Here is an 18647-nt window from a genome sequence, read left to right as displayed (position 1 = left end):
CTTCATGGCCTTTAACTTCCACTGTTCCTTTTTCTAGATATTCTTCTCTGTCCTCATTTAATAATTTTTGGAAATACTCTTCCCATTCCTTTTGTGTTATCAGTTGGAGATTAGTTTTGCTTTTTGTATCCTGTCGAAGCCCTTTCAGTACTGACCATGTATCCTGTCGAAGCCCTTTCAGTACTGACCATGCTTCTTTTGCTCTCCCAAATCCTAATTTGCTATTCACCTTGGCACATGCTCTTTCCCATGCTTCATTTTTTGCCATCCTTATTTTTTTCATCACTTCATTCTTATTTTCTTTGTATATTGATCTTGTTTCTTCTGATTTATCATTCAACCACTGAACGAACGCATTTCGTTTTTCTCTAACGAGGACCTCTAGTTCCTCTGACCACCACTCTGCTGCACGGTCGTGGTTGCTATCTTATTTACCCAACACCTCTGTTGCTATGATTTTCACATTAGCTTTTAAATAGTCATATATTTCCTCTGTACTTCCTTCAAATGATTCAACCAGTTTCCTTTCCATCCTGGCCGCGAAGAGCGTTTTGATACTTTCGTCTTGTAGGCTGTCAATATTAAAAGGCAAATTTTCATGTTTCTCAGTCTGGTCCATTTTATTTATGTTACTTGTACCACTCCTTGCATTCTTCCATGGCTAGAAAGACTTCATTTTAACTAGATAGTGGTCTGATCCACACTGGTCTCCTCTATAAGATCTGACGTCTACTGCTTTGAAACTACTTGTTTGCCTAATGATAATATAATCTATTATAGAACAAAGTTCTTTGGTGCTTTTTTGCCAAGTATATTTATGAATGTCCTTATGTTTGAAAAATGTGTTGGTAATTTTCAGATCAAATTGACTCAGAAAACTTTAGATGGGGTGATTAGTTACCCCAAAAAATAATCTCATGTGGCCTTATGGAAAGAAAGTAAACATAGTATGCTAGCTTTTTATTTTTATATTGCGAGCTGACGTCCCAAAGATTTTCGGGCTCAAATGCGGTTCCCCTTCATCGAAATGTGTTGGCTCAGACTCGTCGAGGGGTTGAACCCCACATCGCATTACATGCTCTTAATTAGACACTTGTGACTTTTGGTTAAATTGTCTGGATGATCGCAAGTTTGCGAAAAACAAAGTTAAGATAACATATAATAACCATAATAATAATAATAATAAATAATAATAATAATAATAATAATAATATCGGGAACTAGATGACGTAGGACACACAGTTGCGATATGGTTAGAGTAATGGTTATTCAGAAAACAAACAAATAGTGAAAGTGGTCGTATTTAGAGTGACTGTTACACAAAAGCGCATATCCATTTGACACAGTTCGATCATTCACAGTCTCATCACAAAACACAAGTCCGATACTCACCTCATCATTTACACACCGGGCGTGCGGCTGCTCACCACTCAGAGACTGTCTCACGATGCCACACAAAGTGAAATTTTCTAAGTCGTTTCACTTCCTAGGTACCTAAAGACTGACTGTCCGCTTTCATGTCTCAATCCGAACTGTCCCTCTCTGGTTGGTGTCTAGACCAGAACTGTCCACTTAGGTGCCCCCCCCCCCCTGAACTGCCTCTCTCTGCCTGTCCTTGGCCGTGTTTTCCCGCATGCCGAATATCCTCGCTCAACTGACTAGGGCAGTTCTTTCCTGAAGCCATCCATCTGATTGGCTACAGTTTATTCTACATTATGTTACATTTTAACATATTTAAATAATCAAAGCTTGACTGCTTTCACATCCTAAATAAAGTAACAATAATATCCATTACATAATAAAAGTTAAATTCGTTTTCATAAAACCAATACAATTTCCTCCTTGACTTTGAATGTCACGGCCAGTAGCCTTGCACCATTGTGCTTTCTAATAAATAAGTAAATAAATAAAGAGCAAAAATAACTATTATGCAATAAACTTTACAACAAATATTCTATTACCCAATGATTCAATAAGGTATTGTGCTGTCATTGTTCACTGTGTTTTGTGTGGAGGAAATGATGATCTGATGCTTAACTGAAAATATGGATTATTTTAATGTACTATATCTTTTAAACAAATAAAGTTACAATAGTACTTAAAACATTTGTCATTTTAATGATGCGCTTCTATATGAAATGTTAATCGTTACGATCGACCAAGGCCTTCAGATTTTAGCCTTCAGATCTTTGTTACAAAACTTGTTAATTTCACTTTAACAGTAAATCCTTAACTATTATAGATATGAACAATATTCAAGTTTTGTTGGGATTACCATGAAAATTTATGAAAGATTGTTGATTAAATTTACTGTGGCTTCATTCCCTGAATTAAATAGTGTTCATAAATGTACTGTGACGTAGGTTCTTGTCTGTCTCACTTGCACACTACAGCGTTTAGGCCTCATTCAACACAATAGACGGTTTCCCCATCTTGCGGTGAATCTGTGCTCTTTGTAGCACACGCTCCTGGGTGACAGTGTTCGCTTCAAATTCCTGAAGGCTAACTCTTTTGGCCGTATACTTAAATAAGAGCAAAATGCTTGTTAATTCACATCACCACCTTATGCCTGACAACATTCACATTGCAAATAGGTATTTCTTTATGTGCTTGTCGTATGCTCGTATGAATTTATTATCCAGCCGTAATCCCAAGAACTGAACACTGTCAACTTCTTTTAGCTGCTTGTTGTCATATTTGAGGTGTATACTGGCAGGAAACCTCTTAAGTTCTAAACTGCAAACAATGTGTGCTTTTTTGTGATACAGAATTGGCTAGGAACCATTTATTAATATCCATGAAAATTTCATGAATCAATCATTCTAAGACTATACTTCATTTGATATTTATCGCAATGTTTATATCATCTTCAAACAAAACAACAATGGTGTCTGGTAATTTCACAGATGAAAGGTGGTTGATATACATAAGAAAAAGTAAAAGCTGTTGGATGGAACCTTGTGGAACACAACATGTAATTGGTTCCCAGTTGGATGACACCTGATAGCTTATATTGAGTCTCTTTCCTATTGACACCCATTGTATCCAGTCAGAGACAAAGGAGTTAAACAGTTTTGAAGCCTTTCTTGCTGCACTGTAATATCCTCCTCCTCCTCCTCCTCCTTCTTCTCCTCCTCCTCCTCCTCCTCCTCCTCCTCCTGCCCTTGTCCTGCACCTACAGTGGGTTGGTATGGTTAGTTATGGATTTGGCATGGTTAATTTAACGGGGGGCCGGGTGTCCTCCTTGTCGCCACCCCATTACCTCCCCCACCCCTTCCCCCTGGGAAAGGTCATGTAAATACCAATTGTCTGCATTTAGTTTAATTTTTGTGAAAGTCTGCAAAAGTGTTCTAAATGTTTGCAAATTGTGTATCTGAGGTGGGACTTGGATACCAGCCCATTATTTACCTAGTCTGATGTGGGGAAATTGTGTGAAAACCACATCCAGGCTGGCAGGTGCACCAGTTCTCACTGTTAATCCACAGAGCAGTTTCTTTTCCGGAGCTGGTGGATTTTCCGTCCTGGAAGCAGTGCTTAAATGTGCACATCTATTTATTTAAAAGGATATTGTTTCGTATGTAGTCAGTTGCCTTTGACAGGTCACAAAATGTACCAGTAGCCAGTAATTAGTTGTTTGTACTTAATTCATTATTTTCTTGTTGTATGTATAGACACCCTTCCCAGTACCAGAACACTTTAGAAATCTGAACTGTTGCTATTAACAAGAATGACAACATTGCTAAGTTTTTAAGTCTGTTTTGAAAGTTAATTAGAACAATGCACGTGCACACACACACACACACACACACACACACACACACACACACACACACACACACACACACACACACACACACCTGCATGATATCGTTGTCTTGACCAACTGTATTGTCCTGGCGCTTAACGTAATCCAGCCGGTGAGTTCTTGTGGCTCACGAACTCAACAGCTCTGATGCCCGTGTGCCACATTTCTGTCCTTTTGAAGGAAGGGGAGACTATGGAGGCACTTATTATACTTCATATTGTATGTTCATAAAATTTCATGTTTGGTGCTCCACATGAAGTAATGATAGTGGTGCTACTATTCATTGTTTACTTTATTCACTGGCACCCGAGTTTTGGTAGTTGAATTTCAGTTAACATAAAGTCGGTTATTTTTGTAATGTGGTGAAGGAGCACTTATTTAAGAGACATGTTGGTTAATTATTGTGCTATCAAAGAAGTTACTTGTATTTCAGTCAAAAAAGTAACTGTAAGACAGCAGTTTACGTGACTCTCGGTCATTAAATTAACTGAAAGTAGCTTACTAGAGAGAGATGCAGTAATTTGGCAGTGACTGTTAGAAAAGGTTACATTAAAAACAGAAAGAAAAATAATTTGTTTTTCAAATTATAGAAATATAGTTTTACAAATTCAGAAAATTTTCTGAATTGAATTGTAATACTATGAAGTCAGAATATCAAGTAGGCAAGTTATGGATGGTATTGAAGTTATAATGTGCTTAATGATGCTATAACTTTGGAAGAATCACTTGATGCATTAAAGAGAGCCAAAGAGAAGGCATTCAGAATAATGCAGATATTCATTGTGATGTACTAAATAGTCTTGGTGCCTCAAGAAATGTTTCTATAACTCATTTGTGCTTGAAGCAATTCGTCGTCTGATACTCAAATCTGTTTTAGGTCAATTGCATTGTGTACATACATATCTGTTCATTATATTATCAGAATTGTCCCCATAAAAATACAAAGTCCCCTCAGCAGTCATTATACTGTGTGATCAATCATTCATGCAGCCGCTTTTGTGGCGTGCGGCTGGGCGATGTGGCTGCCTGTTGTGCAGGATGATAGGTGGTCTGCAGTAAGCACTGTACGGTTTTTTGAGTAAGCTTTATGTAACATATGAGACAAACACTTAAAAGAAATGCAAATGATTGACATTTATTAAGCAATGATGTGCTGGAACTGCTGCCCTTTGTTGTTCCAGCATTTCTGACAGCTGCTTAGAAAATTGCTTATTACACTCTGCAGTTCCCTCTGCGAAATGGCAACAATTTCTTGATGAATGTTAGTTTTAAGTTCCTTTTATTGCAAGCCCATCCACACTCCACCTCCATGCCCTCTGCCCCACCTTTCTAGAGATAAAAATTGCAAGAGGTTAAATCAAAAGAACAAGGAGGCCATTTGTGGCTCTATCATGAAATACGTCATGAATTTCCTGCAATGAGAAGAGGGCTGTATTATCTCTTTTAATCGGTCCAAAAAAGGCTGCAGAATGTTTTCCACATATCTCTTGCTGTTAATTGTTTCCTGGAAAAAAAATAATGGGCCTATTACCTCTCACCACATATTGCACTGCACTCCTATGTTTTGATCATGCAGTGGTGCCTTATGTATTACATTAGGCTTTTCATAACTCCCGTAGTGGTTGTTTCGTGAATCAACATATCCACTTAGGTGGAACTGTGATTTGTCTGAGGAAAAAGTTAGGTGAGGGTCAGTTCCTCTGTCGAACCCTATTCAAAATCCATTCACAAAACCAAAAACTTTTTACAGGATCATCAAATTTAAGTTCTTACACTGTAGTTATTTTATAGGGCGGTAACTTCAGTAAGTTTGTATCCATTTGAACAGAGCCATAGAAATTTCTCATTTTTTGAGGAAGACATCAAACTGATTTTCTAGCATACCTTTCCAGAGCACACCCATTATTATCGAGAGTTTCTTCTGAAAGTACTGCGTGCGGTTGTCTGTTTCACCTTCCATTTCAAGAAATTTATTGATCAATTATGAATTGTATTCTGATTAGGTTCTTGAACATCAGGAGATTCCTTTTGAGACAATACCCTTTACAGCATGTGCTGTTTCTGCACACTCTTATTGAATTGCACATGAATACTCTGTGACAAATAGAGTACTTGTATTTCACTTTAAACACTTTCACTCAGTACAGTGTATTCCACTGTCTAACAAACATGTGTTACCTCTGTAACAATTCTACACAACCAAAGACCTCACAGCAGAGGGGAAATTACTCCTCGTCAGCATTGCTGCCGGCTCGCTGCCAGTGGAACAGAAAAGTGCTCGCCAGACAGTTGTGTTAAGGACTGATCACTATGTACTATACAGTTCAGTATTTGTATAAAACATCCACATTGTGAACCCAAGATGACATTCAGGACAATTTAGATAATCTGTTGTCTGCCTCAGGCATACACCAGCACTGAGTCAACTTTTGGTTGAGTCCCTATTTGTCCACATTATTCTCTCAACATCCGATCTAATGCCCCTTAAAACCTTCTGAGATATTTTCAGGCTGTTGGCCATAAAACTTCTTTGTTCCCATAAAGCTGTGCTAAATAAGCTGAGTATCTGGCAGGCCAGTAGAACACATAAACTTCTTGTGAATTCCAGCCATTATAGGACAGGTTGTTGGCCATCTAACAAGTGATGAGCTTAGAAAATTGAATAAATTCATATGCAGACCATTTCATTATGTAAGAAACTGTCAGCAAGGGGTGTGTGTGTGTGTGTGTGTGTGTGTGTGTGTGTGTGTGTGTGTGTGTGTGTGTGTGTGTGTCAGAACAAATATTTCATGTTATTTTTCAGAAATTTATAGATTTCTATTTTGTAGGAGACAAAGGGAGCTAGAACAAAAGATGGTGGAGGAAGAAACTGCAAAACGAATTGAAGAGCAAGTGAAGAAGAGGGTTGAGGAGGAATTGGAAAAACGAAAAGAGGAAATTGAGGCAGAAGTACTCAGGAGAGTTGAGGAAGCTAAGAAAATAATGGAAAAGCAAATGATGGAAGAAATGGAAAGACGGCGAGAACTACAGTTGGAAGAGGAAAGGAGGAGAGAGGTAAGGTGGAGAGCATGTGCCGGAGTGGGCCGTACTGGGTGGGAAAGAAAATTTTGTGGGAGGGCATAAGGACAGATTAATGGGAACATTTGAAAGAGCTGAGTGATGCACTTGTTTGCATATAATATCTCTGCAGTCCCATTAATCTGCTCAGAAGTACAGTTGAAAATATTTCTTTTATTTAAACTGCTTCACTGTTCCAGTTTGTGATTGAAGAAGTGGTACGATGACAAGATTTTTCTGCTCTTGTTTCTCAGTATAATATGGACAAAGTTCCAGTGCCACAGACATGCAATTAAAAAAAAAAAAGAAAGAGACTGAAAAAGTATTTACACTTTTTGTGTTTTTCTTTTTGTAGTTTGCTTATATTTGGATATTTGAACTTCACTGAATTAAATATGAAATGGATTAAAAACATATAGTGTGCTTTTATTTTGAGACAACAGGCCTCATTGTATTGTCAATTTCCATTACTTGTTAAAAGCTTCAGCGTAGCAGTAATTGATCAGTTGCATGTAGAAATAGTTTGTTTTTATATGAGAATTGTTACTAATTTGGACAGAATTTAAGTTCTTATCCTTGTAAGTTCTCATCTTTTTTGTTTAACGTAAATGAACCATTATTTTTACCTCTGTAAAAAAAATAGGTCCTGTATGATTTTATATCCGTTGAAAAAAATCTTCTAACTTCCTTATCTTTAAACCCATTTGTAAACTATAGATTTCTTTCAATATTTTTCCCATAGTCTTGTCACTATACATGTAATTTACTGGGGAATCTAACAAACATTTTTCCGGGGGTCCAGAGACTGATTGTCAGTCCCTAAGTAAGGTTCATCATCTGTAAAAAGAAGACTGCATCATTAGTACTAAAGAATGAATTTGAGGCTGAGTTTACAGTTTGCAGAGGAAGAAGGCTTGGGCTGCGCCGCTACAAGGTATTATCTACCATTTTTTCATATTTATATGCCAATTTCTACATTTGTTTTACCAAGAGCATATGCAAGGTTGCCACTTGATACATATCTGATAAATTCATTCAGTATTTCTATTAGCTTGGTAAGTAACTAGACCAGTATGATGCACATGAAATTATCTTTGTTGATATTTTCTGCATCTGTTAATGAAATTAGTGTGTGGAAAGTGGCAGCCAAAAAATCTTTTTTGTGGCTTGTATAGTTATAGCATCTTGTAAAATTAAACTGAATGTATAATTAATTATGTTACATATAGTTCTTAATCATGGATTATATTTGTTTCACATTGTGCTCGTCATGGAATTGCTCCAACTTTTCAAAATTACAATAAAATTATTTACATTTTGAAACTCCATCATTCTGTTGAACATGTGTTCCATATCTGGATTGAATGAGGAGTTAGATTGTGCTTCTTGGTAAAATAATTGGAAATAAGTTCACAGCAGCTTAACATAAGTAATTAACATGCAGAGTAAAGTAATATATTTTTATTTGCAGTAATTTTTATCAGTTTTCATATAAATCGGTTCTAATTCTGTAAGGAAAGAGCACATATTATCTTGTCTGCACATTTGCCAAGTCACAAAGAGGCATATAAACTTCCAAAACTGTTTTTAAATGCTTGTAGTTGTGTGTGTGTTTGTGCACATTAAGTATAAACCAATGAGGACTCAATTCCTTGGAAATTACATTTCCTGATAAATATGTTTTCTAATTGAACCATTGACAATGTGTTAAAATACAACTCCAAACGAAACATGAATTATAAAAATGAACACAATAGGCAATCAGGAAAGCACATGGAATAAGCAAGAAATAAAGTAAAAAGAATCTCAAATTGTGGATTTAAAGAGTGAGTCAGAGGCAAATTCTTGCTATATATTAGCAAATACCCATCTGAGTAGTTCTCAGAAATGGATGCTTTAATAATGTGATTCAGTGGTTGAAAAAGTTATTGTAGTGGAAAACATGTTTTAAGATGAGTCAGCACACACCACTTACATTTGTAAGTAAGAAACTGACAGTGCCAACCAGGAAAATTAGTTGTTGTATGAATACAGAAATAACATCAGTGCTTCTACAGTTGAGATTGTGCAAAGTTAAAGAAAATCTATGGGAGGATATAGATAGTGAAATGCCATTTGACACACACTAGTGTATGAACAATGAAATGAGAAGAATGCAAAATGTGTAGTTGTACCTGTTTCGTGCATGGACGGGAAATGAACAGCTCTTCATTTGAGTTTAAGAAATGGCACAGCATCAGAAAGATTTACTTTTGAATTAATGCAGTGGTACATAAAGGTAACTTCAGTTGAGAGAAATGAGGCAGAATTGCTGTGCAGTACTTACCTTCAAGAGGTGAAATTTTTAGTTCTGTTGGAGGGACCCCCCCCCCCCCCCCCCACACACACAGTAAAAGTGATGACATTACCTTTCAGAGCTTTTAGTACTTTTCCTACAGTGTGGAGAAGGTGAAAAAGGAAAGTTGTTCACTCAGACCTCAGGACGGGAGGAACCTGCTTGTAGTGAGAACAAGGGTAAACCAAAGGAGAAGACAACCATTATCTCTACAGATATGAGTGATCTGCCTTTCCTTTTTAGCCTTCCCCACTCTGTCCTCCGCCCCTCCCTGACGAAGGAACTAATAGTTCCAAAAGGTAGGGTAATGTCATAATTTTTACGTGTTTTTTTTCTGCAGTTCTAAATGTTTCATGTGGTCAGCTATTCTGTCTTTTAATAATTAAAAGCTATACATATTATTGGTATGGCAATGCCCATGTACCATTTAAAATCAAAACTGTCTCAGATTTGTTTCTGTATGCAAAATAATGTATAGCCAAGATTGATGAAGAAAAATTTAAGTTTTGATGATACTAGTTTGCTGTCTCTCTCTTTCCTTAGATATATCATCCAGACTGTGCTTCTTCCATTAATGCAAGGAAAGAAAGTATTTGTTATCAAAGATACAACATTTCTTACAATGTAAAGAAATACTTAGTATGGAGGTCCTCCTTAAGGAGTTTATCTAGAGAACTTAAGTTAATTAAACAGTGGAAAATCCAGGATGGAATGTAACAAAATTAGGGAAAGGGTAATAGCTACTCACCATATAGCAGAGATGCTGAATCGCAGATATGCACAATCAGCCAGTAAGGCCTTTGTTCAAAATAGACCCCCCCCCCCCCCCCACACACACACACACACACACACACACACACACACACACAGTCTCTCTCTCTCTCTCTCTCTCTCTCTCTCTCTCTGTGTGTGTGTGTGTGTGTGTGTGTGTGTGTGTGTTTGTGTGTGTGTGTGTGTGTGTTTATTTTTGACAAAGGTCTTCTTGGCCAAAAGCTCACTTTCTGACAGTCTTTTTGTTGTGCATATCTGGAACTCAGCATCCTTGCTATATGGTGAGTAGCAACTATCCTTTTCATAACTAAGTTAACTGAAGTATAATTTCAGAAATTGCTGTTCACCTATTGCAAAAATGTAACAGACAAGTCCAAATACTTGTAGGGTTAATGTTTGCAGCTGTTTCTTGTCAAAGCATTATTTGTTTGGTGGGTTGGTGAAGGATAAGTGATCTGAAATATCAGAAAAACTAACTACAGGATGTCCAGCAAAGGAGTCCCTGATTTCAAAATTAAATATCACAAAAACTAAGATCGTTAGATAATTGCAACAAAAGATAAGTTTATGGTGAAAACTGTAAGTATATTATACAGAAGCTTTGAAATAGTTCAAAAACTTGCTAACACATTCTGCTGTATTCGGTGCAGCTTGTACAGAATCAGCATGCATATTTGAACTTGTTCTCTGCAAGCAGTCTTTGCAGTCATGTCTCAATCTTTTCGAAATTTTCACCCCTCATGGAAAGGAGATCTACATCTACATCCATACTCCGCAAGCCACCTGACGGTGTGTGGCGGAGGGTACCCTGAGTACCTCTATCGGTTCTCCCTTCTATTCCAGTCTCGTATTGTACGTGGAAAGAAGGATTGTCGGTATGCTTCTGTGTGGGCTCTAATCTCTCTGATTTTATCCTCATGGTGTCTTCGCGAGATATACGTAGAAGGGAGCAATATACTGCTTGATTCTTCGGTGAAGGTATGTTCACGAAACTTTAACAAAAGCCCGTACCGAGCTACTGAGCGTCTCTCCTGCAGAGTCTTCCACTGGAGTTTATCTATCATCTCCGTAACGCTTTCGCAATTACTAAATGATCCTGTAACGAATTGCGCTGCTCTCCATTGGATCTTCTCTATCTCTTCTATCAACCCTACCTGGTGCGGATCCCACACTGCTGAGCAGTATTCAAGCATTGGGCGAACAAGCGTACTGTAACCTACTTCCTTTGTTGTCGGATTGCATTTCCTTAGGATTCTTCCAATGAATCTCAGTCTGGCATCTGCTTTACCGACGATCAACTTTATATGATCATTCCATTTTAAATCGCTCCTAATGCGTACGCCCAGATAATTTATGGAATTAACTGCTTCCAGTTGCTGACCTGCTATTTTGTAGCTAAATGTTAAGGGACCTATCTTTCTATGTATTCGCATCACATTACACTTGTCTACATTGAGATTCAATTGCCATTCTGTGCACCATGCGTCAATTCGCTGCAGATCCTCCTGCATTTCAGTACAATTTTCCATTGTTGCAACCTCTCGATACACCACAGCATCATCTGCAAAAAGCCTCAGTAAACTTCCGATGTCATCCACCAGGTCATTTATGTATATTGTGAATAGCAACGGTCCTATGACACTCCCCTGCGGCACACCTGAAATCACTCTTACTTCGGAAGACTTCTCTCCATTGAGAATGACATGCTGCGTTCTGTTATCTAGGAACTTCTCAATCCAATCACACAATTGATCTGATAGTCCGTATGCTCTTACTTTGTTCATTAAACGACTGTGGGGAACTGTGTCAAACGCCTTGTGGAAGTCAAGAAACACGGCATCTACCTGTGAACCCGTGTCTAAGGCCCTCTGAGTCTCGTGGACGAATAGCGCGAGCTGGGTTTCACACGACCGTCTTTTTCGAAACCCATGCTGATTCCTACAGAGTAGATTTCTAGTCTCCAGAAAAGACATTATACTCGAACATAATACGTGTTCCAAAATTCTACAACTGATCGACGTTAGAGATATAGGTCTATAGTTCTGCCCATCTGTTCGACGTCCCTTCTTGAAAACGGGAATGACCTGTGCCCTTTTCCAATCCTTTGGAATGCTTCGCTCTTCTAGAGACCTAGGGTACACCGCTGCAAGAAGGGGGGCAAGTTCCTTTGTGTACTCTGTGTAAAATCGAACTGGTATCCCATCAGGACCAGCGACCTTTCCTCTTTTGAGCGATTTTAATTGTTTCTCTATCCCTCTGTCGTCTACTTCGATATCTACCATTTTGTCAACTGTGCGGCAATCTAGAGAAGGAACTACAGTGCAGTCTTCCTCTGTGAAACAGCTTTGGAAGAAGACATTTAGTAATTCGGCCTTTAGTCTGTCATCCTCTGTTTCAGTACCATTTTGGTCACAGAGTTTCTGGACATTTTGTTTTGATCCACCTACCGCTTTGACATAGGACGAAAATTTCTTAGGATTTTCTGCCAAGTCAGTACATAAAACTTTACTTTCGAATTCATTGAAAGCCTCTCGCATAGCCCTCCTCACACTGCATTTCGCTTCGCGTAATTTTTGTTTGTCTGCAAGGCTTTGGCTATGTTTATGTTTGCTGTGAAGTTCCCTTTGCTTCCGCAGCAGTTTTCTAACTCGGTTGTTGTACCACGGTGGCTCTTTCCCATCTCTTACGATCTTGCTTGGCACATACTCATCTAACATATATTGTACCATGGTTTTGAACTTTGTCCAATGATCCTCAACACTATCTGCACTGGAGAAAAACTTTTGTGTTGAGCCATCAGGTACTCTGTAATCTGTTTTTTGTCACTTTTGCTAAACAGAAAAATCTTCCTACCTTTTTTAATATTTCTATTTATGGCTGAAATCATCGATTCAGTAACCGCTTTATGATCGCTGATTCCCTGTTCTGCATTAACTGATTCAAATAGTTCGGGTCTGTTTGTCACCAGAAGGTCTAATATGTTATCGCCACGAGTCGGTTTTCTGTTTAACTGCCCAAGGTAGTTTTCAGATAAAGCACTTAAAAATATTTCACTGGATTCTTTGTCCCTGCCACCCGTTATGAACGTTTGAGTCTCCCAATCTATATCCGGCAAATTAAAATCTCCACCCAGAACTATAACATGGTGGGGAAATCTACTCGAAATATTTTCCAAATTATTCTTCAGGTGCTGAGCCACAACAGCTGCTGAGCCCGGGGGCCTATAGAGACATCCAATTACCATGTCTGAGCCTGCTTTAACTGTGACCTTCACCCAAATCATTTCACAATTCGAATCTCCGTCAATTTCCTTCGATACTATTGCACTTCTTATCGCTATAAACACGCCTCCCCCTTCACTGTCCAGCCTATCTCTGCGGTATACATTTCAATCCGAGTTTAGGATTTCATTACTGTTTACGTCTGGTTTCAGCCAACTTTCTGTTCCTAGTACTATATGGGCATTGTGACCATTTATTAATGAGAGCAGTTCTGGGACCTTTCTATAGACGCTCCTGCAGTTTACTATTAGCACATTAATATTGTTATTCCTTGTTGCATTTTGCCTACTCCTGCCTTGCCGCGTCTCAGGAGGCGTCTTTTCGGGCCTAGGGAGGGAATTCTCTAACCTAAAAAAAACCCATGTGCACTCCACACGTACTCCGCTACCCTCGTAGCCGCTTCCGGCGTGTAGTGCACGCCTGACCTATTCAGGGGGACCCTACATTTCTCCACCCGATAGCGGAGGTCAAGAAATTTGCACCCCAGCTCTCTGCAGAATCGTCTGAGCCTCTGGTTTAAGCCTTCCACTCGGCTCCAAACCAGAGGACCGCGATCGGTTCTGGGAACGATACTACAAATAGTTAGCTCTGATTCCACCCCGTGAGCGAGGCTTTCCGCCTTCACCAACTCCGCCAACCGCCTGTACGAACTGAGGATGACCTCTGAACCCAGATGGCAGGAGTCATTGGTGCCGACATGAGAAACAATTTGCAGTCGGGTGCACCCAGTGCTCTCTATCGCCGCCGGTAGGGCCTCCTCCACATCTCGGATGAGACTCCCTGGCAAGCAGACAGAGTGAACACCGGCCTTCTTCCCCGACCTTTCCGCTATTTCCCTACGGGGCTCCATCACCCGCCTAACGTTGGAGCTCCCAATAACTAATAAACCCCTCCCCCCGTGTGCCTGCTCGGACCTTGCTGAAGGAGCGGCCACATGTCCACTCACAGGCAGAGCGGGCGATGCCACACGGCCAGCCTCCACATTGACCCTCCGCCTCGTGCGCCGCGAACGCCGCTTAACCCGCCACTCCCCTTGGGGAGAGGGTGGCCCAACCGCGCCCGGTACCCGCGAAGATGTCTCGACAGCAGAGACAGTGGGTGAAGCATGTAACACCTGGGGTGTACCTTGCGGTGCACCAGACTCCCCACTGCCGCTACACTCAGAGGCAGCAGCCTGAAGATAGCTGACACAAACGAATAATGTCATTTGCCATCACAACCTGTAGTGTTTCAATGGAAATGGATTCAGATGCCATACAGATCATTCATTAAAGCTCATCCAGCATGGTGGGATGTCTTTCCATGTGCTCCACAAAAAGCTGTCACAAGGAGTCAGGTTGAGTAAGTACAGAGGCCAGTCCATCCCTACACCAGTAAATTTGCAAAAACCCAACCCAGTGACTTTATTCCTGAATTAATCATCAAACAAGTGAAACACGTGTTACAAGCAATGTGGTCTGGCTATATCTTGCATGAATCCTTCAGTGTTTACTGTTTCGCAACAAATTGTTCCAAAATTGCAACATAACATTCACTAGTGATCATTTCTCACGTGGAAAAAAGGGCAAGAGTGCCTCTGCTGTATACTGTAATCAGGCAGGAACTTCGGGAGAATACAGTGGTTTTGCTTCACACAAATGAAGATTTTGAGAACCCTAAAATCGCCAGTTTTGTTTGTTCACTACTCCGTAGAGGTGAAAGCATGCTTTATCTGTGAACAAGATGCAGACAACATGACACCCTTAATTATCAATCATTGTGAGAATCTGGTTCGCAGAGCCAGCCCTCTGTCTGACAGCTCATGCAGGTATGGTGTGGTGGTTTTGGAATTTGAATGGAAACTTGTAAGCGCTGTCTTGGTATTTTCTGCTGCAATTCATTGGGTGGATTTTCCTGAATAATTCCAGTGCCAGAAAAACAAACATGTTCAATGGAATACATCCAGCTCTTCTTTTGGTACGCTAATGTCTTTTCATGTTCCAAAGGTGGGACAGAGCACTCTGAGTTGTGATGCCCTATTTACAGGCATACACATTGCAATGACAGTGCCATCTGTTTGTAGATTTTCAAAATATTTCGAAACTTCTGTATAAAATTTTTACAGCTTTCACAGTAAACATAACATTTGCTGCAATCTTAGGTTTTGAGACATTCAAGTTTGAAATCAGCCAACTCCTTCACTGAACATCATGTACAAAGGACACAACACACTACTATTTAAGGGGAAGCAGTAACGCCTACCTTCAGTTTACACCTGATATACCATTAAGCTGTAAAAAGACTGACTGATGAGTATAAAGTTAAGATAAAATTCCAAACTAGGGAACAAACTCTTAAAGCGATGTGCCGTTCACATACATTTTGTATATTGGTGTAGCCGAAGATAACTGCAGTTTTCTATTTGAAGGGGGAAGGTCTTGGACGCAGTTAATTGATTTGGTTCATATTTGGCTGGTCACTTATGCAAAACTTCAAATGAAAGACTCTACATTATTTTGACTTAGTTCCCTCCCACCTCGCGTCTTTGGGAAAATCACCCCTAAAGTTTGTGATGCATATTCGACTAAAAAAATGACAGGGTCAATAGACAGTTGAAAATTGAGCATTATTTACCACCTTATGTGGCTCCGCAAATGCGAACAGTGACGACAAGGTAGGCAATTAAATTTCTCAAACAACTTGGATTAGTAAATAGTTAAACTTTTGATCCTGGTTCCTTTACAATGGCTCTTTCCCTCGCTCTGTCGTGTGTCCTCACTTCCCTTCAAACACTTTCAGTTATGGTACTTGTCATACAAATATTCGAAGCAAATATGCCTGCAGTGGCAAGGACATCCAATGAATGCAATCTTCGCACAACTACATCACTCCTTCTGAAAATTTGGTGAAAAACAGACATTCTTTATTGGGAATTAAAATTAATACATACCACACATACACTGTGTGACCAAAAGTATCTGGACATCCCCAAAACATAAGTTTTTCATATTAGGTGCATTGTGGTGCCACCTACGGTCAGGTACTCGATATCGGTGACCTCAGTAGTCATTAGACATCATGAGATATTAGAATGGGGCACCCCATGGAACTCGCGGGCTTCGAACATGGTCAAGTGATTGGGTGTCACTTGAGCTGTACACCTGTACACCAGATTTACATGCCCCTAAAGATCCCTAGGTCCACTGTTTCCGATGTGATATTGAAGTGGTAACATGAAGGGATATGTACAGCACAAAAGCGTACAAGCCAACCTCGTCTGTTGACTGACAGACTGTAGACAGTTAAAGAGGGTTGTAATGTGTAATAGGCAGACATCTATCCTGACCATCACACAGGGATTCCAGACTGCATCAGGATCCATTGCAAGTACTATGAAGTTAGGCGGGAGGTGAGAAAACTTGGATTTCACCATCAAGTGGCTGCTCACAAGCCACACATCACGCCTGTAAATGCCAAACGATGCCTCACTTGGTGTAAGGAGTGTAAACATTGGACGATTGAACAGTGGAAAAACATTGTGTGGAATGGCGAATCAAGGTACACAATGTGGCGATCCGATGGCAGGGTGTGGGTATAACCAATGCCCGATGAGCATCATACGCCAGCGTGTGTAGTGCCAACAGTAAAATTCAGAGGCGATGGTGTTATGGTGTGGTTGTGTTTTTCATGAAGGGGCTTGGAGCCCTTGTTGTTTTGCATGGCACTATCACAGCACAGGTATACATTGATGTTTTAAGCACCTTCTTGCTTCCCATTGTTGAAGAGCAATTCGGAGATGGCGTTTACATCTTTCAACACAATTGAGCGCCTGTTCATAATGCATGGGCTGTGGCAGAGTGGTTACACGACAATAACATCCCTGTAATGCACTGGCCTGCATAGAGTTCTGAACTGAATCGTGTAGAACATCTTTGGGATGTTTTGGAATGCCAACTTCGTGCTAGGCCTCACCGACCGACATCGATACCTCTCCTCAGTGCAGCACTCGGTGAAGATTAGGTTGTCATTCCCTGAAAACCTTCCAGCACCTGATTGAATGTATGCCTGCGAGAGTGGAAACTGTCATCAAGGCTAAGGGTGTGCCAACACCATATTGAATTCCAGCATTACTGATGATGAACTTGTAAGTCATTTTCGGACAGTTTTTCTGTATACTTTTGATCACATAGTTAATGATAAATTTGCCTGAAAAATCAGTGCTGAAAATTGATTGTGAAATAGGCTTTGAATCAGTATTGTGTCCACAAGGTTCTGCAATTCCCACTGGGTTTTTAGAAACACATTGCAATTTTAAAACCTCCAAATAAAGTTTTGCACCGTGTCTTTCTGTAAACTAGCATTGCATGGTCGGCCCTCTGTGGCTTCTCATGGTGAATTCGTAGCAGTATTACTAGGAATTATTTTGATGCAACGAGGCTTAAAATTTTAAATACTGTGATTTGTAAAGTTGTCTGAGAAATGTATTTGCCTGCTTTGTTATTGATTAACTTATTACTAACCCTTCTATTCTTACAAATTTCGACATGGAAAAAAAATCGGATTAAAAAAGAAAGAAAAAAGAAAACTGCAGCATGCATTTGAAAATCTTGGTCACTATACCAGCATCCTTTCATTGGACAGTGCTTATGTTATGGGTATGTGAGCAACAGTTTGTAATTGTTTTTTCTTCAGTTTCTGGAAATATATGCTTTTGCAGGCCCCATGTATGATGATGAAAAATTCTCAGTTTTCAGTTGTCTGTTGATGTCAGATTAGAGTCCATCATGTGTCTTAAACTTCAGGCATGCTTTTCTCTAAACTACATGGATATTGAGCCAAAATATCTTGGATTCTTTTATTTTAGGGTGTACACAGGCAAACTTGCTAATTTGAGCTGAATTGGTGGGCTGTGTTTGAAATCTTCCTCATGAGAGGGATCTAACATACAGTTTCAGTACACACTTCTAAAACCACCTTCAATGTCTGAGAGGATACCAAGAAAGGAAATGGAAAAAAAAAATACCATTATGAAATTAGAAAATAGTTTACTATTGTAGTGTTTTCCCACACGTGAAATAACTTGGATGTACGTAGTGTACAAACTGCAGCATGCATAGGTTATTATGTGTGCATTAGACACACATTATCACTTTTTATTAGGTGTTTCAGTGTCTGCCTCACACTTATGTATTGGTTTCTGTGTACATCAGTCCAGTGAGGGTTACTCAAGTGTTACAAAATAGTTGCAAGTGAAATAATGTCTGACATTTGTGACATGTTGTTTGCTGTGGCATAAACAGAGGGTTGAAGGCAGCAAAGGCAACTGGAAACTTTTATCATCATGTGTGGGATGAATACTATGTGACAAATTACGTTTGAAAAGGATTTCATTGTTTCAAGAAAGAGAATGGTTTCTCAC

At 39.6% G+C, this 18647-nt stretch overlaps 1 protein-coding gene across 1 annotated transcript in view; it reads left to right on the top strand.

Annotated features, from left to right (window-relative positions):
- LOC126335376 (UPF0430 protein CG31712) overlaps positions 1 to 18647 on the top strand; it is a 98687-nt gene that overhangs the window by 48882 nt on the left and 31158 nt on the right. Inside the window, exon 3 of the mRNA XM_049998591.1 lies at positions 6634 to 6859. Within this exon, the coding sequence (XP_049854548.1) occupies positions 6634 to 6859 (226 nt within the window). The remainder of the gene's footprint in view (positions 1 to 6633; positions 6860 to 18647) is intronic.

Source organism: Schistocerca gregaria, chromosome 2 (assembly GCF_023897955.1).
Source record: "Schistocerca gregaria isolate iqSchGreg1 chromosome 2, iqSchGreg1.2, whole genome shotgun sequence".
NCBI lineage: Eukaryota > Metazoa > Arthropoda > Insecta > Orthoptera > Acrididae > Schistocerca > Schistocerca gregaria.
The sequence above is the reverse complement of the archived record's forward strand: the minus strand, read 5'-3'. Positions and strand labels throughout refer to the sequence as shown.